This window comes from Malania oleifera, chromosome 4, assembly GCF_029873635.1.
Source record: "Malania oleifera isolate guangnan ecotype guangnan chromosome 4, ASM2987363v1, whole genome shotgun sequence".
Lineage (NCBI taxonomy): Eukaryota > Viridiplantae > Streptophyta > Magnoliopsida > Santalales > Ximeniaceae > Malania > Malania oleifera.
In genome coordinates, this window is record NC_080420.1 from 29,908,643 (window position 1) to 29,932,135 (window position 23,493).

Here is a 23,493-nt window from a genome sequence, read left to right on the forward strand (position 1 = left end):
GCGCAGACTCAGATGCTAATAAGCATGTCTGATATAATAAATCTTGGTTCAAAGTGTACACTCCTTTTAAGAAATCAAAAACAATGTAAAATATATATATTTTTTAAGATGAATGATTTAAGTGTGGCTGATATTGTTTTAGGCATGAAAATTACAAGATCGTGTGATGGAATGTTTCTTGATTAGTTGCATTATGTTGAAAAAAATATGAATAATTATGGCTATAATAATTGCAAGCATGTTACTACTCTTTTTTGTTCAAGTAATCACGTATTTCTTGTTAAGAATGAAAAATGTAGTGGTTAATTAAGAGGAATATAATAGCATTATTAGTAACCTGAGATATGCAATTGATTTAACTTGACCTGACATTGCATATGTAGTAGGAATACTTAATAGATTTTCAAGTAAGCCAGATTGAGAACATTGAAATGCTCTTGAATGTGTAATGAAATATTTAGTTAGTACAAAAAATGTTATGGCTTATTTTTTACTAAGTATCCTGTTGTACTTGAAGGTTTTTGTGATGCTGATTGAAATACTTTGTCAAGTGATTCTCTCTCTACCACGGGTTATATTTTTTACTTTAAGTGGTGGTGCTATTTGCTAGAAATCTGAAAAACAAACAATAATTGCTAACTCAGCTATGGAAGCTGAGCTTATTGGTAAAGAGATATGTTATATGAAATCCCATTTTTGGGAAAAATCAATACCATCTATCCTAATTAATTGTGATAGTACTGCTGCAAATGGTAGAGTGGACAACTGTTATTAGAACGGTAAATCTAGACCCATAAGAAGAGAACACAGTACTGTGAGATCATATCTGAGTAGTGGCATCATTAATGTGAGTTATATAAAATCTTCTAAAAATCTTGCGAATCCATTAACTAAGATCTTAGCAAGAGAAAGGGTTTGGAATACATCGAGTGGGATGGGATTAAAGCCCTTAAAATCATAAATCACGTATGAGGATGCCCAACCCAAGGACTAAAGATCCTTTAATTGGGTTCAATGGGAAGAACGAATCATATGATGGTCATAAGAAATGCACTATTATTTTTAAACTCATCCCTATGGTATAAGTGCATTTATCCTGTAACAGAGGTGGTTGAGTTTTTTAAAACTCTTAATGGTAATTTGTATCTCTTATGAGTGGGGTGTCAAAGTTACATGAGCACTCTTGAAAGATTTCACCTATGTGTGCATGGAAGTGGGGTTGTTCTCTATGAGAATTGGACTTATTCTCAAATATATTCATGAAACTAAGATTAGCACAAGACTGAAATGTGTTGGTTCGCCATTAAAGCTCATATCAATACCTAAATTATTATGTGTGAGCAGTAATACTTTATTTCCCTTAAACAGTCATAATTCGTCTGAGACCACTACTGACTATGGAGTAAAGATTATTGTTCGTTAAGTGAAGGTTCAATGCGGAGCATACCTTCATTATGCATAATTATTCATCTTTGATTGTTAAACTCTCTATATGCATAGTATATACATAATATTAAAATGAGGGGGAACTGTTAGTGTATTTTAATACTATTATTATTATTATATTATTTGTGTAATATAATAATATTATTATTTTATCTTGGAAAAGAAGATGTACCTTGGATTGGGTTATGGTCATTTATTCATGTATCTCATAAATGCATAAGATTAATTATATGAATGTACCTTGAATCTAGGGTTGTATCTACTTAATATATACATATCTTATTTATTAAGTACATGGAGAATAAAGGGTCGTTTTGTGCCTATAAATAGACCCTTGAGGCTTTAGCACAATACACCAATATCTTCTCTTCATTCTCATCATATTATCTTTCTTTTGAGTTTAGAGAGTTTGAGAATCAAAGAAATGTGTTTTTTGTGGAGTTTTGACTCTTTCGTTTGTGCAAAGTTTGAGAGAGTCATGCGATTCAAATCGGACTATTGTATCATTGGGGAGACAAGTCTTAAGGAGTTTTACTACACCGGTTCGTGGGTTAGGCCAATAAAATGTAGAGGGCTTGAATCTCCTTAAAAAGAGCGAGATATCCGTGCCTCAACCTATTATTGAATTGTGGTTATTTGTATTTTTTATTTGTGTTTAATTTTAATGTTTTATTGTTTTTATTTTATTAAATTTCCTAACATATATATATATATATAGATATATATATATATATATATATATATATGTATATATATTTGCCACCTCCCTTCAATTCTCCCTCTTCATTCATTAATTAATTAAATACAAACCCACCTTAGATATTTGGGTTGGTTGGTTGCCCTTCTATTTCAAGTCAGCTCCTTCTCTCTCTACACACACACACATAAATTGTTTTATATACAAACACAAAATAATAATAATAATAATAATAATAATAATAATAATTATTATTATTATTATTATTATTATTATTATTATTATTATTATTATTATTATTTTGTATTTTTCCATTTTATTATGAATTTTTAATTATTTTAACATTCAAAAAACATTTTCTAAAAAATAGAATCCATAACATAATACACTTACCAAAGGCGAAAATGGTTGTTTTCTTATCGATCTCTCAATCTTTCAAATTTTAAATTTTCACTTTTTATCCCTTTGAGCCTAATGTTTTCTCTTGCAACCCTAGTTGAGTACCATAGTTCAATCAAGGACGAATCCTTTATCCATCATATGCTAAATAGATGCAACAATACTTTAATAGCACTTAACACTTCGTGGTTGCAAGTTGATGAGCAAAAGAACTTGAGTGAAGATTTAATATTCAAAGTATGATGACTAATCCAGCAACAATAATGTTTTGGCATGGCTAGCTTCGTCAAACAAGCATGCATGATGAAATCATGCAATTTCAGAAGTGCACCCATGATTTATTACTTGAAATTCTAAATAAATGCTTCAATATTATTAGCAATGTGAATGGAAACGGTTTACCATACACATTTTGTTAATTCCTGACAAGTTATTACCTATAACAATGCTACTTTTAATAAATTGAGGAGATGCCACCGCTAAAAATAGTTACTTGCTTCCATTTCCAAAGGTAGCAAATATGAAAAGTTGGGAGTTTTAGTAAATTGTGTTATTTGAAATAATTATTACTGCCAATAAATGTGATTTTTAATTACTTATTTAGGAAAATTAAAAATATATATCTATTTTTTATCCCCCCCCCGCCCCACCCATGAAAAATAATTTTAGTTCAGCCACTATCCATATGCATCTTCTTTCTCTAAGCTAGCACTTGCATATGCAAAGTGCCACTAGGCTTGGCCCTGAGTCTCCTTACCCAAATTAGGAGAAGACATAATCAATAAAAGGAGGCTACCTTTTAACAACATTCACAAAAACTATATCCCCTACTTACGTAAGTATATTGACTCTAGCTAGAATTGTTTATCCTAATGTCTAAAAATCAGTCAAAGGGTACCCCAATACACCAACTGTTGGTAAATTAAAGGTGGTGGAAAGAAACATTAGCCAAGCGAGACAAAAGAAGGAAAAAGTAAAGATAAGGGAAAAAGAGAAGAAAGAAAAAAGCATAACAAGAGCAACACTACTAGTGTCATTAATCAATTAAATATATGTTAAAAATTAATATTTCATATCCCACAAGACATCCCATATTTTGAGCACGAGACAGCACAGTTGGAAGCATGGGGTTAAATTAATACTTAAAGCATATGTGAAAAAGATGTGCAAAGGAAAAAAGGAGATAAGGTACTCTCTTCATGCATGTATCCTAACCCTAATTAACATCTCCAAAAAACTAATAAATAAAAATGAAAAGAAGAAATTAAATTATATATACACACACATTGTATGCATGCATATTGTGCTTAACTCATTTGTCCTCTAAAAGGTACCTGATAGAGTTGGAGTGCATACCATCCTTATAAGTCATATACCTCCCTAGTGGACATTTTATGTATTTGACCGCTTCGTTAGAACGACTTATACCTTTGTATAGGATCCACTCACATGACAATTCCCATGAGATATTTCTGAAACCAAATATAATTGTCTTGTGCTTAACTCCAATGAGATCTTATATATTTTAGTCCATTGGTCTCACAAGCTTGTTCTCCAAAAGGCGTTTGACATAGTTGGATCCGAAACTATAAAAGGCGCCTAACATAGTTTCACTAGTATTCCTAGTGCGCATCCAATGTGGAACCATTTGATAAAGAAACCCTACGTAGAGCTGGCTAGTTTGGTGGGTGTGCGGAAAGATGCTTTCTAGTGAAGTTGACACATGGCATAAGAACTTAAAGAACTGTAGAAGTAGAACCGTGTGGGCTAGGAGTAATGGTGTCATGTACTTCCATTGCAAACATACGTACACATTGAGTATCAGTCATGGTTTTAAATCGCAGTTGCGGGGAGCTTAACATAATAGTAATGGGTGAAACGAGAAGCGAGAGTAGCGAATGTTACATAACGGGAAGTGGGTGTAACGGCGGTGAATTTTTTTTGAAGCACGCACAACCTTGTGCATATTATTGTACTTGCATGTTTTAAACTTTTAACCTTTCTTAGAAAGGGTTTTAGTATATTTTGAATCTTTTAGTATTCGAATAACTAAGTTATTTGGTAAGAGCAACAAGTTTACATTTGTTTTAAACCACCATTGATAAAAAAAAATACGTGTGTGCGTGGGTATTTATACTTTTCATTATTCTTATCTGTGATAAATTCTTGTGTGTGTTAAATTAATTAATTGAATAAAATACATTATACACTCCATTAATTTATTAGACACATAATACATACAAATAATATAAATATAAAATAACTATTTAAGAAAAATAGTTGAAGTTGAAAAATATATTACATAAATAAAATATATCACATTGCTTATATCACATTACTAATATTATAAAAATAAAATATTTTCCTACCTAGCATTTTCAAATTTTTAGTTAATGCATCTATTTTTAGTATTTAAAGAAATGGTAAACTTTGTATTATTGTCATCCTCATTACAATTTTTTCCTCCCCGCATGGCATATTAAAAAGAGGTTAAAAGTGAAAATAAGAAGTAAAAAATAAAATAATTTTTTTAGTGTAAGGTCACCTCACGGCCATAATGGCCTTTACGATCACGGTCCATAACGGGTGTTACGGCCGTGATTTTTCTTCACACCAATTTCGCGCTACAGATAACCCAAAAAACCGTTTCCGTCCGGGCCTTTATTTAAAACCATGGTTTCACTACAGTACAGTATGCACTATATATGCAGTACTTGGATGGATGGATACATCTCCTCCTGCCCATATGTATATATATATACCCTCTCTCACCCTCCACTCTTGAAACCATAAACCCTGCTAATTCTCGTGCCTTCCTCACCTTAAAGCTCACTTTTTCTCCTTCAACATGTGAACCCTCTCTCTCTCTCTCTCTCTCTCTCTCTCAAAATATTTCTCTGTTCTCCGTCATCTGCAACTTTCTCTCTTTCTCTCTCTAATTCCTTTGCTTCTCTTTTGTTGAACTTTCAGAAATGATGCCCCCTGAGCAGGAGACACGCCTCACCCGCGGCCCAGCCACCGCTCTCGTCAGGAACCGGACCGACAGTGCTTCCACCCATGCCGACCCGCCCGGTTCAGCAAGCAACGTAAGCCCATGTGTGGAAGATGAATTGCTAGACCACCAACCAACCCCGGTTCGATTCTCCAACATTCTACGTCAATCCCTCCGTCCAGTGACTCTCAAGGTACATACGCACATACATACATACATACATACATCTTCTAACATCCTGAGTTTTATTCTTCATTAATCATTCAATAGAAAAATTTCATAAAATTTTTTTCTATGATACACAAAATATATATATTATCGAATTATTGTAACGATATTGCATGCGTTTAAGTAATTATGCAAATGGGATACGTATATACATGCAGTTTGAAGATGTGTGTTATAGCATTAAGCTGCAAACCACAGAGGGAACCTGCTTCGCTCCACCCAGCTCCAAACCCGCCCGAGCCATACTCAACGGCGCGAGTGGAATGGTCCGACCCGGCGAGTTACTCGCAATGCTGGGTCCCTCCGGCAGCGGCAAGACCACCCTCCTCACCGCCCTCGCAGGCCGGCTCTCCGGCAAAATTACAGGCACAATTACCTACAACGACCAGCCCTTCTCCGGCGCCGTCAAGCGCAAGACGGGCTTCGTCGCCCAGGACGACGTGCTCTACCCCCACCTCACCGTCCTCGAGACCCTAACCTACGCGGCCCTGCTCAGACTTCCGAGTCAACTCACCCGAGCCGAGAAGGTCCAGCAGGCCGAGTTGATCATCTCGGAACTCGGCCTGACCCGGTGCCGAAACAGCGCCGTTGGTGGGCCCCTGTTCCGGGGCCTGTCTGGCGGGGAACGCAAACGGGTCAGCATCGGGCAGGAGATGCTGGTGAACCCGAGTCTGCTCTTGCTGGACGAGCCCACGTCGGGCCTGGACTCAACCACGGCTCAGCGAATCGTGTCGGTGCTGCGGGGGCTGGCTCGTGGGGGCAGAACCGTAATTACAACCATACATCAGCCGTCGAGCAGGCTCTTCCGGATGTTTGACAAGGCAGTGGTTTTGTCGGAGGGTTGCCCGATTTACAGCGGGGATGCGGATCGGGTCATGGAGTATTGCGGGTCGATCGGGTACGGACCCGGGTTCAATTTCGTAAACCCTGCTGATTTTCTGCTCGATCTTGCTAATGGTAAAGAATTTTTAAATTTCTTTTGATACCCTTTGTCTTTGTTGTTAAAGTTTACTGTATGCAAATATTATTTAGTTTGGTTGACTAACTTTTTTAGTTTCTTAATAATATTTGGAACTATTGGATCAATGTGGTGAAATTTGAAATTGGGAACAAAATGTGAGAGAGAAAAAGCACAAGGATGTAAGATTTTTTTAATGGAGGACAGGCGTGTTGGGTTGAAGCCTAGGTCATCTGGGCTAATGCACTTTCATTGATGTTTGGGGGGCAGCTAGCTAGCTTTAGATAATGTTACCAATTCATGAATAACTAGTCACACACGAGTTTCTCTAGTTTATACATCTTTCCAAACACCACTTTTACATATATATATATATATATATATATATATATATATATATATGTAGCACATGCAGTAGGGGGTTTTAAAAAAGAAAAATTCGAGTTTAGATATTAATTACTAGAAATCACTTTCTGAAAATATAATTTAAGTGTTGAATAAGTAAATTTTATTATCTTGTATTTTAAAGTTTAGAATTGGGTAGGCATGATGTAATATAAAATTATATTGAGTAATGATGAAGAGAAATAATGATGCTGCAAGTTATAAAATATCTGGATTTTTTCGAATTATATAAAAAATTGCAGCTGTAGTCTAGTCTTTTACTGCATGATGATGAGCATTTAAGAAAATTCACACCCAGCACCCACACGCACACAAGCTAGCTCACTAACTTTACTTTTTCTTATGCCAACTCCACTAATTCACCTTTGGATCACTACAGTTTCTGATTATCATTAACGGGAAGGAATCTGATTAGTGTTGAGGTTGCATCTAATTATGCAGCATTTTATGATTCAAAAAGGGAAAAAATGTGTCTATATATGGTCATCAATGGGCAAATACATTGTTTTCAATGTGCAACTTTCTAGGATTCCAAACAAACTCTTATAGCTAACTATTTGGAACAGTGGTTATGGCATCTTGAGGGGAAAGATTGGTTTGAGCTCTGATTATATATATATGTTCCATTTAGTCATATGATCTTCCATTCATATTTCAAGGTGCTGTTTGGAGATGCAGGTATAGCTCCTGCTACTAGACAAGAAGATCAACAAGAGCTCCATGGAAGATCAGTTGATGATCAGAACTCAACCAAACAACACCTTATATCATGTTACAAAAAGAATATTTACCCTGCCTTGAAAGCTGAGATTCAAGGAACTCATTTGGGCCCTGCTCTTTCCACCCCGGGAAAAAAATCATCATCCCAAAGTAAGTGAAATATTGACTGTTACCTTCATCCTCTCCACTCCCTAGCTCCATTTAAAAAAGCAACAGAGGACTCTGCTTCCTGGTGATCAGTAACTTCTTAAGCTGCATCTTTGATGATCTTTAGATTGACTTGCAGGCTTTGAGAATCAATGGACTACCAGCTGGTGGGAACAGTTCAATGTGCTGCTGAGGAGAGGTTTGCGCGAGAGGAAGCATGAATCATATTCGGGCTTGAGAATTTTTCAGGTCATGTCAGTTTCTATTCTTTCGGGACTTCTGTGGTGGCACTCTAATCCTTCACACCTACAAGATCAGGTATATATATTATGGCTTCTCTATCGGTCAAAAACTGATCATTCGTATCAGTTGTTTTAGTATCCCAATTGCATATCTTGATTTCCCTTTCCAACAATGACATAATGTGTCTCTTAACAGGTGGGGCTTCTCTTCTTCTTCTCCATTTTCTGGGGCTTCTTTCCCCTATTCAATGCCATATTTGCATTCCCTCAAGAGCGGCCGATGCTTATAAGAGAACGCTCCTCGGGCATGTATCGCTTGTCCTCCTACTACTTTGCCCGAACAATGGGTGACCTACCGATGGAGCTCGTGCTCCCAACCATCTTTGTGACGGTCACGTATTGGATGGGAGGTCTAAGGCCTTCACTAACCACATTTGTTCTGACACTCTTGATCGTCCTCTTCAATGTTCTAGTTTCTCAAGGACTCGGACTAGCCCTCGGAGCCATTCTAATGGATGTGAAACAAGGCACGACCCTGGCTTCTGTGACTATGCTTGTGTTCTTACTGGCCGGTGGATACTACATTCAACACATTCCACCCTTCATAGCTTGGTTGAAGTACATATCTTTTAGTCACTACGGCTATAAGCTGCTGGTGGGTGTGCAGTACACAGAGAATGAGGTTTATCAGTGTGGGGTGGGTGTGCAGTGCAGGGCAGTGGACTTTCCTGCAATTCAGTATTTGGGTATTGATAATAACTGGTTGGATGTGGCTGCTTTGGCTGCAATGCTGGTGGGTTATAGGCTGTTGGCTTATGTAGCATTGAGGATGGGGAAACCTCATTGACTGCACAGAGATTGGAGACTGAAAGTGAAGAATCTCAAAGAAACTGAAGAAGAGGTTCTCCAATTCGATCGAATGATCATGAACCCAAAACGTAATCTCGAACCCAACCGGCCAGCAGAAGCAGTGTGATTCACAATCTCCCTTAATTTGGACAGCATGGATAAATGTAAATTGAATTCTAATTGTTCAAAACCTTATGTTATCCAATTCCATGGAATTTTAGATAATGTCCTTGATTATTTTAGTGAAAATCTCTTTAATTCCAAGTTTATGCAATTTAAATCCAAGTTCATTTTTATGATGAAGGATTTCAACCCTTTGAAAGCAATCAAGTCTGCCTAGTAACTAAATAATAAATGAAAGATATATGGACAGTGAATTATTGGAAACAAGTTGTCATGTTCATGAGTATCACAGGTTTGTCGGTGGTTGCTTAAAAACCGAATGATGCCAGGAGTACTCTCTTCAGACCCTTCAAGATTTTCAGGGGTGTCAAAATGTCAAGGTGGAAAAATGCAGAGTTTAGGTTTTTCTCTACAAAATATAATTCTTGGCAAGATGCAACCAATTATATCATTATAAATTAAATGTAAATCATGCACAAAACATAAATCAAAGAGTATAGGAAAGAGAAGCTTAACACCGATGTTTAACGTGATTCGGGCTCGTACCTATGTCCATGCCTTGAGACACATTCAAGGAATTCACAATCCACTATAAACTCTTTCACCGGTGGAGAAGTCTTTACAACCGGGAACAAATCCCTTTTGCTCACTCAGAGCCGCAAGGTTCACCAAGAATCCTTGCACTTCGGTTCAGCAAGAACCTTTTGCGATCCAATTCACCCAGAACCTTTTATAACTTGAAGATGTAATACAAACAAATACTCCTTGAATGAGCTGACAATTAATACAACCAAAACCTCACACAACTCTCTCAAAGTAATGATTCACAATAAAGTTAAGGAGCAAGAGAGAAGTTGAACACTTGAAATATGAACTAAAATGTGGTGTGCTTGGGAATGATATAAGAACTACTAAATCAATGTTTAAAATAAGTCTTTGGATTTGTATTAATAGGTAAAATGGGCTACTAGCTATTTTATGGCAGTTGGGATGATATATTATACGTTTACTGTAGTGATTCCAAAATAATAATAATAATTTAAAATTAAATTAATTAATTAAATTTTTATTATTTTTAATTAAATAATATAATATAATAATAATATATAATATTATGTATATATACATCTCAAATCTTCCTAAGAAATCAGGAAGATTGAAATTCAATTTCAAACAGGGAGCTGCGCCCAGCTCTCTCTCTCTCTCTCTCTCTCTCTCTCTCTCTCTCTCTCTTATCACGCTCTCTCAAGTCTCTCTCTCCTCAACCACTCTCCCTCTCTCTTCAATTTCTTCTCCAATTCTCCGCCGATTGAAGAACGGAAAATATCCTGGGTTCCATTCTCGGCCACCAACATTTTAACCGGAGTGGATTTTTGATTGAAACGTCATATGCACCTGAAATTAGGAATAACTTCCCAAGAGGGGGGTGAATTGGCTTTTTAAAACTTTCTCTTTAATTCTTTTAAAGTCCTTAACTTCTTTTAATATTTAACCAATTCTTTGACTTGTTTATTTATTTTGTTAATCAAACAAGAACTTGGTTTCTTTTGAACAATCAATCAACAATACAATTAAACATTCAATCTTCAACCACACTTTGAAAGTAAAAACAATCAAACAATTAATCACAATTTCCAAACCAATACAACCACAATTTATTTACCAAATGCAGCACTATTAGATTGATGAAATCATTCAAGATTTAAGATTCTTGGAATATAAAATAAATCTTTATATCATCCAATCACAATCAATATAATATATGTAACTTTCAGCTTTTGATGTTTTCAGCCCTGTGGTGAATGTGAGTTTTGAACAAAGCCCTGTATATATGAAATTTCTTCTTCAATATGATGTTCAATATAAAATTCAATTACTCTTTCCAAACTTCAGAATTCAAATAAACTCTTAAGTTAATTTATCTTTGGGGTGTTTAGCCAAGTAACGTACTCCCGTATGGTTTCCGCAAAGAATGGTTCAACAAACGTACTCTCTTTTGGTTTCCACAACCCAAATCAAAATCAAACTTTAAGTTTGTTTGATTTCCAAATATAAGTAGTTTATATGATTTTAAATTTAAACCATCCACACAATTTAAAAATGTACTGAAAATAAAGAATAAGGAAAGAGAGAGTGAGATGGAAATTTTTACGAGGTTCGTCTTATACCTAGCCTACGTCCTCGTCTTTGACAAACCACCAAAGGATTCACTAAACATGTTCCTTTAATGAGCGGAACAAACCTTTACAACAGTCCTTGGTTAAGGCTAGAGCCCGCCTTCTCCAAACGATATCCCCTCATCTGGTCACTCCTTAATTAGGCTAGAGCCCGCCTCTCTAAGCAGTATCCCCTTGCTTAGCCAACGATCCAAATAATCCTTGGAATCGTCAATCTACAAGAAATAAATCAAATAGATGTGTACAAGAACTTGCTCCTCAAAGAGTTGGTTAGTACAACAATTACAGAACAACTAATATACTTCAAAGTAAACAGCAATATGGAAATTAACTTGAAGTTTAATGAAGTATATCACCGATTAATTCTTTCAATGATTGAAAGATTTAAAATTTGTACCACAATTCCGGTGGAAGAAGATCAACAACAACTCAGTTGAATTCATACACAATATGTGAGCTTAAGAGCAAAAGAGAGCCTTGAGAATTTGAGAGCAAATTGAGAGAGACTTTGAATTTTTTTCAGAATTTGAATTCTTGGTGTATTGATTCAATGATCTTTAAGGCTTATTTATAGACTTTAAAAGGTATATAACTTGGTCCCCAAGTGACTTGGAGCATCCCCCAAGTTTTCACAAAGTTTGAGCCCCAAACAAACCATTTAAAAAATGTTTCCGTTAAGGTTTTTTTTTAAAATCTGTTCGTGAAAGTCGCCTCCCCCAATCCACCAGTCTCCTACCATGTTATTTTTAAAGGAGCAGCAAAGGCAATAGAGTGGCAGTCGCATGCCAGGACATTGTTAGTCACCTAGCTTGACCACCCAGGCACCTGTCCTAGTTCAGGCAGTCTACTGGTTACTGTTAGCTTCGAGTACCCTTATGTTTTTCGGTCATAACCTTTTTTGTGTAACTCCAAATTTGATGATCTTGGTGTCAAATGAAATCTAAAAAGACATTCTAAAACTTTAATTTTGAACACTTTTTAAAATAAAGAGATTTTGATAACTAAAAATAAACCTCAATGCAGATATAGAAAAATTAACAGCATTTGGAAAAACCTCTTTTTGGTGTTTTTCATTCCAAAAATGATTCTAACTTTTTTGAAATAATTTTTGACCTTATAAAAATATTTTCCAAGTATGTTAAAAGGTATTTAGGTCTAATAAATTAACTTAAGAGCTTCATGTATCCATATTGAAATTATTTGAAGTACTTACATGAAATTTCCTATAAACTCCTTCAAATTTCCAATTCTTGAATTCCTTGAGGTCTTTATGCTTGCTTCATCTTTCTTTGAGCTTTCATCAAGTTCTCTTTAATCCTCATGCTCCCATGATCTTCAAGCTTTATCTTTAAATCCATTTTTGAATCCATGCTTCAAGCTTGATATAAATCATCCTTCTTTGAAATATAAGCTTTCATGAATTCTTTAACCTTGGATTCATCATTGAGTCCTAAAAATACATCATTTAAATAAAGTATATTAAGTTTTACTTGTTTTTTAACATCAAAACAAGATGTTAAGCCTTGTAAGGCCAACAACACCATTCTTGGGATAAGATAAACTCACACACTCTCTCCCTCTCTTCAATTTCTCCCCAATATTCAGTCAAATTAACAACCAAAAACCACCACAGGGTCCTAACTTCAATCCTCGTCAATTTAATCGAAGCAGATTTTTGATTTGGGGATCCTAGGCACTACTCCAAGGCTAAGGTGAGGAGTACAAATTATGACTTTTGTTTTTTAAAAATTAACCAATTAAATTGGAGAGGATGGGTATTTGGATATTAGATTGGTTGTTATTTCATAATTTAATCGGTTATTTGGAGTATGTGGGCTTAGGAAATGTTAAAATAATTATTATTCTGAGGTTGAGCTAATTAAACTAGGGTTTATGACTATAGGACTTTGTGCGTACGCCGCAGGCACTGTTATGGGATTCCTGCAGGCATTTCTTCAGGAAACAGGTAAATGAAATAAATTAGGTCAGCTTATTTTCTAAAGCTTAACTTTTTAAAACTGATATTTTAAGTATTGAAATGTTATACGTGATTTTCTGAATGCTTAGGCATATGGGAATTTTGGATTATTATAGTTATAAGTATATTTGTGAGAAACAGGTATTTTGGGATTGAGTAAAACTCTGGAGTTTACTATACCATTATTTTTAACAATATAGTTATCCCATGCAAATTTTGTATTATGAATTATTATTCAAATTGTGTGGCATGAGAATAAATATTTTTACTGTGTATATAAGTATGTCAAATTATGTTATGATTGCACAGAACAAGCATAGTTTGATAACAATTTTAGAAGGTTATGAATATTACAAAAATTACGATATTGTTTAGTATATTATGACAGTATAGTCGGTCCAATGTCGTGATCAGTACACCTGACCTAATGTCATGATAGTATAGCCGGCCTAGTGTCGTGATCAGTATAGCCGAGCCAGTGTTGTGATCAGTTGTGATATAATAATATTTTATACAGAGATACAATATGATAAAATTTAATAGAGTTATAGAAAGTGTTCAATACAAAGCATTAGCATGACAGTGTTTTTATATACAAGAGTTGTGGAATGATAGATTGTTATATTTATGCGGATGATTGGAAAATTGTAGCTTGACCACTTACGAATACATTTACAAACACTTACCTTACACACAAATTATATAACCTAAATCATACAAATTATAAAACATCAAACATATAATCTTAAACTATGAAACATGTAATAACAATAATGATAACGCACAAATTACGCTTAGGACAACCCAAATTGCAAATATAACTACACGACAAAAACGCTCACCAAAACATAATGTTGTTCACCATGGTAGTAGTACCAATGGCAGGTCTAAGGGACGGCAGTACGAAACGCCTCAATCATACAGAAAATGTTTGATATGAATCATGGTATATGTATGTGATGAATCTGAATAACTGATTGAGGGACGACGATACGAAACACCTCAATCATGCAGAAAATGTTGATATGTATCATAGCAAATGTATGTGATTAATTTGTGGATTGAATATGAATGGCTGATTGGGGGACGGCGATACGAAACACCCCAATCTCAGCAATTGATTTATACGTGTACACATCATGTGACTTGTAATTTATATATATAGGGCTTTTAAACTGAGTTATGAACTAAAAAAGAATATGCAATATGAAATTGTACAGGTATGATTACAATTTAAATTGCTATGTCATTTTAGTAATTAAGAGATGAATCATAGGTTTATATATATAGACTCATTGCCACACACTGGCACTAATTTATTTCGTCTTACTAAGAGGTGTCTTACCCCATTAATATTTAAAGACTTCAAGATCACCACGTGCCCAGACCCAAGAGCTCAGGGATGGGGTGTAGATATTACAGATAGGGTAAGTGTTAGTCTGGATCTGTGCATATTAATGTTAAGAGTTTTCGATTATAGTTATGTTTGAGGAGATGGTATAATGGTTGAGAGGTAGTGCTCTGGTATGTACAGTTATGGATAGGTCTATTTTTGCTTTCGCGGGCAGTGAAAGTTACCAAGATCGCTTTTTAGAGTTTTCTAACAAAATTTATGCTCCAAACACTGAAGGGTGTTCAGGAAATTTCAGAGGTGCATAACTAATGTTTTAAACTCAACCAGGACCAAGCTTTAAAAAGATTACAACACTAATATAATTTAAAACTTGTCTCATATAAAAATACATTTGAGTATAGGATATTTTCACAAAATTTATTGTATACTATGAAAACTCATAAGTATGGAATTTATAACTTGGGGAAATCCTTTATACTCTTTAAATTAGTAGTTTATGCAATTGCTTAACTCTTTGTTTTTTTGATAGCCTGCGGAAGAAAGGTTTAAAAAATGATTAGATGTTACTATCCATATCAACAAGGTGCACCTTTCTTTTTGAGAGTCTTCCCATAAGAACTCCACGGTTAAGTGTGCTTGGCTTGGAGTAATCTTGGGATGAGTGACCTTCTGGGAAGTTTTCTTAGGAAGTGTATGAGTGAGGACAAAACACACTAAAAATGACATGTGTTGTTATGTGAGGCTAGTCATTAGTCCGATAATGTTTGCCCCCTATTGTCTGGTCTAAGTGGAGGAGGTGAGACACAGTGCTCCCTAGAAGACCCAGGTTGGGGCATTACAAATGTTATCAAAGCAATTACCCAGTTGGAAGTGTGATGAGATTCACATTGCTTGGGTTTGGAAATGTCGGTTCGCAATAAGGACATTGTGTTCTGTAAGTGGGGGAGAATGTGATATCCCATGCAAGAAAAGTTTTAAAAAGGATTAGATGTTGCTACGTATATCAACAAGGTGCACTTTTCTTTCGAGAGCCTTCCCATAAGAACTCCTTGGTTAAGCATGTTTGGCTTGGAGTAATCTTGGGATAGGTGACCTTCTACTAAGTTTTCTCAGGAAGTGTGTGGGTGAGGACAAAACACACTAGCCAGTCATTAGTCCAATAAGGTTCGCCCCCTATTGTCAGGTCCAAGTGGAGGAGGAGAGACACAGTGCTCCTTGGCAGACCCAGGTTGGGGCGTTACAAATGTTAGCAGAGGAATTACCCAACTAGAAGTGTGATGAGATTCACATCGCCTAAGTTTGGAAATGTTGATTCGCAACGAGGACGTTGCGTTCTGTAAGTGGGGGAGAATGTGATACCCAATGGAAGAAAAGTTTTAAAAATGATTAGATGTTACTACGCATATAATTTAGTAAGGTGCACCTTTCTTTTCGAGAGTCTTCCCATAAGAACTCCACGTGTTGAATTAGATGTAATCCTAAGAGGGGGGGTGAATTAGGTATTTAAAAATTCTTTGACACTTATTTACCTCTTAAATCCTTCTTATATATTTACTAATGAATTCTTGTTACTCAATTACTTATGTGTAAGGTTATCCAACCTAAACATGCAATATACACAATTTAAGTGCAGTGCTAAAAATAAAGAGTAAAGGGAAGAGAGAGGACAAACACGGTTTTACGAGGTTCAGCCAACTTGGCCTACATCCTCACCTTGAGCAACCACTCAAGGATTCACTAAATCCTTGCTCCTTAAATTGGGACGGAGCTTCTCTTACAATCCGCTACTTACAAGAGGCACAGCTCCCTCCTACTCTGCTGCTTACAAGAGATAAAGCTCTTTCCTCGCACATCGGTTCACACAACGAACTGTGTATACAATAGAATCTAAAAAATAACGCTCAAGACAATGCTTCTAACAAAAGCTTGTGAGTACAATTCAATTTCCTAGCACATTAACATATGATTAAAACTTGAAGCTCATGAATGTATGAAAAGGCTACAATTGTTTTATGTATGATATGCTCTAACACACAAATCCCTATTTAACCAAAACTCCCAAGTAAAGATATATTTAAAATGTTTTGGAGTATACTAGGGTTCTTGGTTCACTTTGCAAAAATGCACAAATATGTTTGATGTGAACTTGTTAATAAAAACTTTGTCTTGAATATTAAATCAATCAAAATCACAAAGTTTTTCTTTCAAGTTTTCAATCACAAACTGAGTATATTGTTTTTCAGAAATAATCCCTCAATAGAGTATATAGTTATAAGTACCAAGGATATTTAATCAAGCATTAATATATCTAAAATATAGATCCTTTATCAAACACACATTTGAATAAAAAACTTTCAATCAATCACACATCCTAAATCAAGTAAAGATCTTGTTTAGAATAACAATGTATATGTATAGGCACTTTCAAGATCAACCTTTTAATCAAAATAGGTTTTTCAATAATAAGCTCTATGAACAATATATAAGTATATTTATATACTCTTAAATCAAAAACCAATTAACCGAGCTAACAAACTTTCTCAAGTAATGATCTTTTCAAAAAAAATAATTTTTATACGAATATGCACACTCAAGATCAAAACTTTTCTAATGATAATCAAGAGAACGTAATGAGACGAGAAGTTCTTAAGAATAATAACTTGAAAGATCAAACCTCAATACTGGATTGAAGTACAGTTGAATGAATGAATTCTCTTTGATTTTTGGAATAGATTTGCCCCAATACAATGAAAGTAGAATGAAGTGCAGACAATCAGCTCAAGTTTCTCTACAATCTTGCAATACGATGTGTTCTTCTCTTGTTGTGTATCTTAGCCTAGTTCTAGGGTTTAGATATTCAGTATATATAGTATCTTACCCTTAGGATTGATCTCAGCCGTTGGATCAAAGAAATAGCTCGCAGGTTCATTTAATAAAAATCACAATATTAAGTTTCCCGCAAGTTCAGGCGCCTGAGGGGTGAAGCCCAGTTGACCGAAGTCATTAACCCTTGAAAAAATTTAGCTTGGAATACAGGGTCAGGCGCCTAAAGAGGGAAGTTCAGGCTCCTGAAGTGGGTTCAGGCGCCTAAGGTTCCAAGGTCAGGCGACCGAGGCGCCTCGGCCACTTTTTGTGTTTTCCTATTAATTCTTCAAGCTACCGAACTTAATCTTCAAGCTCCTGAAGAAATTCTTCAGGCTACTGAAGTTTAGTTCAAGCTACCAAAGTCCCCCTTTTTTATTTCCTTTTTCTAATTTAAAATGCTTTGTGTTAACCTTATTGGTCACTCCCGGTTTTGATTATGACAAATATTCATTGTATCTAATGAGTGTTTGAGGTTTTGTGCAGGAACTAAGAGTGCTAAGATCAAGATGTGCATAAAGCAAGCAAAGCTTGAAGACCAATTTATAATTCAACATTGTAATATATTTAATTCGTCTGTAATAGTAAATAGGTATTTGGTTTGTAATAAGCTCACACACATCACATGTATGATTTACTACATAAGCTCAAACAAACCATGAATGAGAAAATGACCATAGAAAGACCTTAGGGTTTTCCTTTCGGTCGACCGACACCGGACTTTTTCGGTGTCTTCAAATTGGACCCCAAGTGACTCTAGGACACATACATTTACACATATGTTTGTTAGGCACTTGAATAGGGCTTATATGTTTCGAAATAGGACCGAAATGCACACATGGTGCACTTTCGATCGACCAGCCAAGTCAGTTCATTTTGGCCTAGTCGACCGAAACCTCCCTAGGTCAAAGTTTAACCATCTAGTCGACCGAACCAGGTAGTTCAAAATGCCCTGGTCGACTGAATCCTCCTGAGGTCAAAAGTTTGACTACCTGATCGACCTAACCAGGTAGTTCAAAAGGCCCTAGTCGACCGAAACCCCCTGAGGTCAAAAGTTTGACCATTTGGTTTTGTACTTCAATAGTCTGGTCAACCGGAGGGTCCTCAGGAGAATTCCCAACGGTCTGGTCGATCGAACCAGGCAGTTCAAAATGGCCTGGTCGACCAAACCTCAGAAAATTGAGGAATCGCCCTCTCCTGGTCGACCGAGCATTCATTTCAAAAGTTCCCTGGTCGACCAAAGCATATAAAACTTGGTCAACCGAAACATTTCTGGTCGACCAGACCTCTCAGGTTGCCCTTATTTTTTACCGCAGTTAATATTTTTTAAACAGGGTTAAAATGCTTTAAATATCATTAAACTTTCCTAATAATACCCAATAGGTCCCCAACGGTCACATTTTCTCACATGCCTATATATATGAGATCATTTGAGAAAATTAGAGGTGATTAGCCACCTTGATTAGGGAAGAATTCTCTTAAAAATAAAAACCCTATACTACTCATTTTTGTTACTCAAATCACTCATACTTGCCTTCTATCATTGCCTACATCATTTGTAAGTGGATTGAGTGTGTTTGGAAAGGTTTGCTCTCCTTGTTCTATTTTTCTTGGCACGATTTTATTTGAGAGCAAAACCTAAGGATTCTTAGGGGACTTTGTTGATAAGTCTATCCTAAGAAGACCTTGTTAGATCTTCCAAACTTGCACCTTCATTGCAATATCTTGAGAAGATCGTATAGTATTTTGTTTGCAAAATCTTTTCAAAATCATCTTCAAATATCTAGTGTGCTTTATATTGATAAATACATTTGAAGAGATATTTGTTTGTGTGATAGTGGTCTTTGTAGCAATATTCATTTACTCACATATTATTTTCTAAATACAAAGATTAAATATATTTTGCAAACCAAGCATATACATCATTTAGTACTTACATGCTTGTGTTATCTTGCTAATTGAAATACTAGAGACTTGACATCTTTGTGTGAACTTATTTGTTGAATATCGTGTGTTACAAAGATTGCTTCTTTGCCACTCTCACGTACAAATTACACATGTAGAAAATACTTTTGAGAGTTGAACCATTTAGACCACATTGAGCTTACATATTGAATCATATTGTGGTGTATGTTATTGCGCGCATTTGGGTACATATCTTCTTTACACGAAAGCACAATCACTTTACCATCTGATTATATACACTTTTGCTGTATATCCAGGCATGGGCCTGAAGAGGGAGACTAGCCCTGTAATAGTCCCGGATTAGCTTAGACCCAGTTAGGAAAGCTAGGTGCGTCATCCTGTTAAGGCGTGTAGGTTGAGGTCTGCCCGCTAATTGACCTAGTTAAGGTTGAGGTCAGCCCTGTGTTAATTTGACCTGATTATAAACGGTGTCGCTCCACCCTTAAGTGAGCTATTAGTGGAATCCTCTGGCTTGCGAGCTAAAGGCGAGGACGTAGGCACAATTGGCCGAACCCCGATAACATATTGTGCGTATTCTTTACAATTCCCGCAATTTATTTATCGCACGTGTATGTTATGGTGTGAATGATGTGCATGATTTAAATTTCTGCATCACATATTATCTGCACACTTGGAATTGTACAAAAAGACCCTAGGCTGCAAATATACTGTTGTTTGATTAGGTAAACCTAGGAGAAAAGTTTAAAATTCCAATTCAACCCCCCCCCTTTTCTTGGGAATACACCATTTCTAACACTTTGCCCTTTTTCTTGGGCCTTTTATAAAAAATATATTCCATGATTTCAAAAACATTTATAAGTCCATGAACGTTCCCTAATGATATACATGAAATGCATGAATCCTAAAATCATTCTAAGTTATGTTGAGCCTCAAATTAAATCATACAAAAATGTAAGTACATGAGTTCTAAATACCCATTCCCAAGATGTTCTTGAACTTTTCCGCTTGCATCTTGATTCTCGTACTCTTTGAGTTCCATGGATCTTGCCAAGATTTGTTAGCTTTACTTTGTGACTTCCATGACTCGTTATCTTTCCATGCATGCTTAATATGGTTCATGTTCATAAACTCAATGCACAGATCAAATACCAAGTGATTTGTCATTATCAAAACAGGATTGGACTTGTAGAGTCAACAATCTCCCCCTTTTTTATGATGACAAATGCGCGATCAAAAATATATAATGGGTTACACCTAACAAGGCTCCCCCTCAATTAATAAATCAAATATTCAATGAATGACAATATGCTCATGTCCATACACAAAGTGTTTAGCCCGAATCCAAATGAAATATGAAATATGCTCATGATGAATATGCTATGCTCATAATAAATATGCTCATGATGTTTCAACAATGACATTAACAATGATTTCTCCCCCTTTGTATATCTCACCATTTGCATAACTTCAATAACAATTTTTGCTGCCGATTTTTCTTTGCTTCCGATTTTTTGTGTGTTATTAGTTTTGCTCCCGATTTTTCTCCCCCTTTTGACATCAACAAAAAGGTGTAAGCTAATAAATCATGAGTAAACGTACCCTTATGTTCTTCTCCCCTTAGAAATCTTAAGGTTTTAAATGTATCCAATTGTTGATTAATGCAATACCAAGTGATTATATCGTAAGTGACGTTGCTCCCCCTGAATTATATCATCTAACATGAATCTAAGCAACCTATCTACTATGCATAAGACGTAATTCATGCCTAATTTGGATAAACCTATCCTCCGCAAGTGGTTTCGTGAATATATCTGCCCATTATTCATCCGTGCATACAAACTCTAGTGTTACATCCCCTTTTTGTACATGATCACGAAGAAAGTGATGTCGTATTTCTATGTGCTTAGTTCATGAATGTATTATGGGATTCTTTGAGATATTTATTGCACTCGTATCATCGCATCTTATACAGATTGTTTTATAACTTTATCCAAAATCTTTCAGTTGTTGCTTCATGTAAAGTGTTTGAGCACAACAACTACCTGCCGCTATGTATTCAGCCTTAACTGTGGAAAAAGCAACTGAATTTTGTTTCTTGGAAAACCAAGAAACCAAGGAGTGTCCTAAGAAATGACAAATACCACTAGTGCTCTTCTTATCCACTTTGCTACCAACAAAATCAACATCTAAATAACTAAGAATCTCAAAGGATGTGTACTTAGGATACCATAACCCAATGTCCACGGTTCCTATCAGATATCTAAGTATCCGTTTAACAAGTAGCAAATGAGACTCTTTTGGTGCAGACTGAAATCTTGCACATAAACATACGCTAAACCTTATACCTGGTCTACTGGCAGTCAGGTATAACAAGCTACCTATCATTCCACGATATAGCTTGATGTCTACTGGTATACCTTGCTCATCTTTGTCTAATTTCAATGAAGCACTCAGAGGTGTACCTAGTATTTTTTCGTATTCCATATTAAAATTTTTAAGTAAGTCTCTAATATACTTTGATTGATTTATGAATATTCCATGATTTTCTTATCTGATCTGAAGTCTTAGGAAAAAATTTAGTTCACCCATCATGCTCATCTCAAATTCATTTTGCATGGTATTAGCAAATTCAGTACACAATTCTTTATCTATAGCACCAAATATGATGTCATCTACATATACTTGTACTAGGAGAATATCATCTTTCTTAGACTTTATGAATAGGGTTGTATCTATCTTTCCTCTTATAAATCCATTTTCTAATAAAAAATCACTTAACCTTTCATACCAAGCTCTAGGAGCTTGCTTTAAACCATACAAGGCTTTCGTCAGTCTATACACGTAATCTGGATTCTTATGGTTTTCAAATCCCGGGGGTTGTTCTACATGCACTTATTCATTTATGTAGTCATTTAAAAATGTGCTTTTGACGTCCATTTGATATAGCTTGAAATCCTTAAAAGCTACATATGCTAAAGCATTCGTATGGCTTCCATCCTAGCTACAAGGGCCAATGTTTCTTCAAAATTTATACCTTCTTCTTGATTATATCCCTGAGCTACTAATCTAGCCTTATTTCTCACAACTACTCCATGTTCATCTTTCTTATTCTTATATTACCATTTGGTCCCTATGATTAACTTATCCTCAGGTCTGCGAACTAAAGTCCATACTTTATTTCTTTCAAATTGATTTAATTCTTCTTGCATGGACAGCACCTAAGATTCATCCTCTATAGCTTCACTCACATTCTTAGGTTCTTCTTGAAATAGAAATGCAAAATGACCAACCATGTTCCTAAGAGAAGAGCGAGTGGATACTCCACGTAATGGTTCACCTATTATTTGATCTATGGGATGATTCTTTATGTATTCCATTCTCTAGGTGGTTCATTAACCTCATTTTCAGTTTGACCAATTTCAATGGATGGTTCCTTAAGTTCATTTTTCTTTTCTAAATCATTCTCAATTGATAGTTCTTCAAATTCCTTATTTAATTCAATTTCATCTTCATCAGTTCTTTTGGAGAAGGGATTTGACTCATCGAACACTACATGGATAGATTCTATGACCGTTAATGTTCTTTTGTTATATACTCTATAGGCTTTACTATCTAAGACATACCCTAGGAAGATACCTTCATCTGATTTCACATCAAACTTTCCTATATGCTCATTGTCTCTAAGCACAAAACACTTACAGCCAAAGATATGAAAATATGATATGTTTAGTCTATGACCATTCCATAATTCATAAGGAGTCTTATTAAGTGATGGTCTAATTAAAACTCTATTTAGCACATAGCAGGCGGTATTCACTGCCTCAGCCCAGAAGTATTTAGGTAATTTATGTTCGTTAAGATAGTTCTGGCTATTTCTTGTATAGATCTACTCTTCCTTTCAACTACGCCATTCTGTTGTGGTGTTCTAGGAGCTGAAAAATTATGGACAATTCCTAATGAATTACAATAGTCTTCCATGCCTTGATTTTT

General features: G+C 35.5%; 1 protein-coding gene across 2 annotated transcripts; it reads left to right on the forward strand.

Annotated features, from left to right (window-relative positions):
- The first annotated feature begins 5,325 nt into the window (after positions 1-5,325).
- LOC131153303 (ABC transporter G family member 21) lies at positions 5,326-9,357 on the forward strand. 2 transcript variants are annotated; one of them, XM_058105517.1, is made up of 6 exons: positions 5,326-5,392; positions 5,513-5,727; positions 5,921-6,719; positions 7,804-7,995; positions 8,132-8,310; positions 8,431-9,357. In XM_058105517.1, exons 2-6 carry the CDS (start codon positions 5,515-5,517, stop codon positions 9,079-9,081), a joined length of 2,034 nt encoding a protein of 677 aa, XP_057961500.1. In that variant the 5' UTR covers positions 5,326-5,392; positions 5,513-5,514; the 3' UTR covers positions 9,082-9,357. The 2 variants fall into 2 exon arrangements, with proteins under 2 accessions (XP_057961500.1, XP_057961499.1); XM_058105516.1 differs by lacking the exon at positions 5,326-5,392 and having other exon boundaries at positions 5,458-5,727.
- Positions 9,358-23,493: the final 14,136 nt, after the last annotated feature.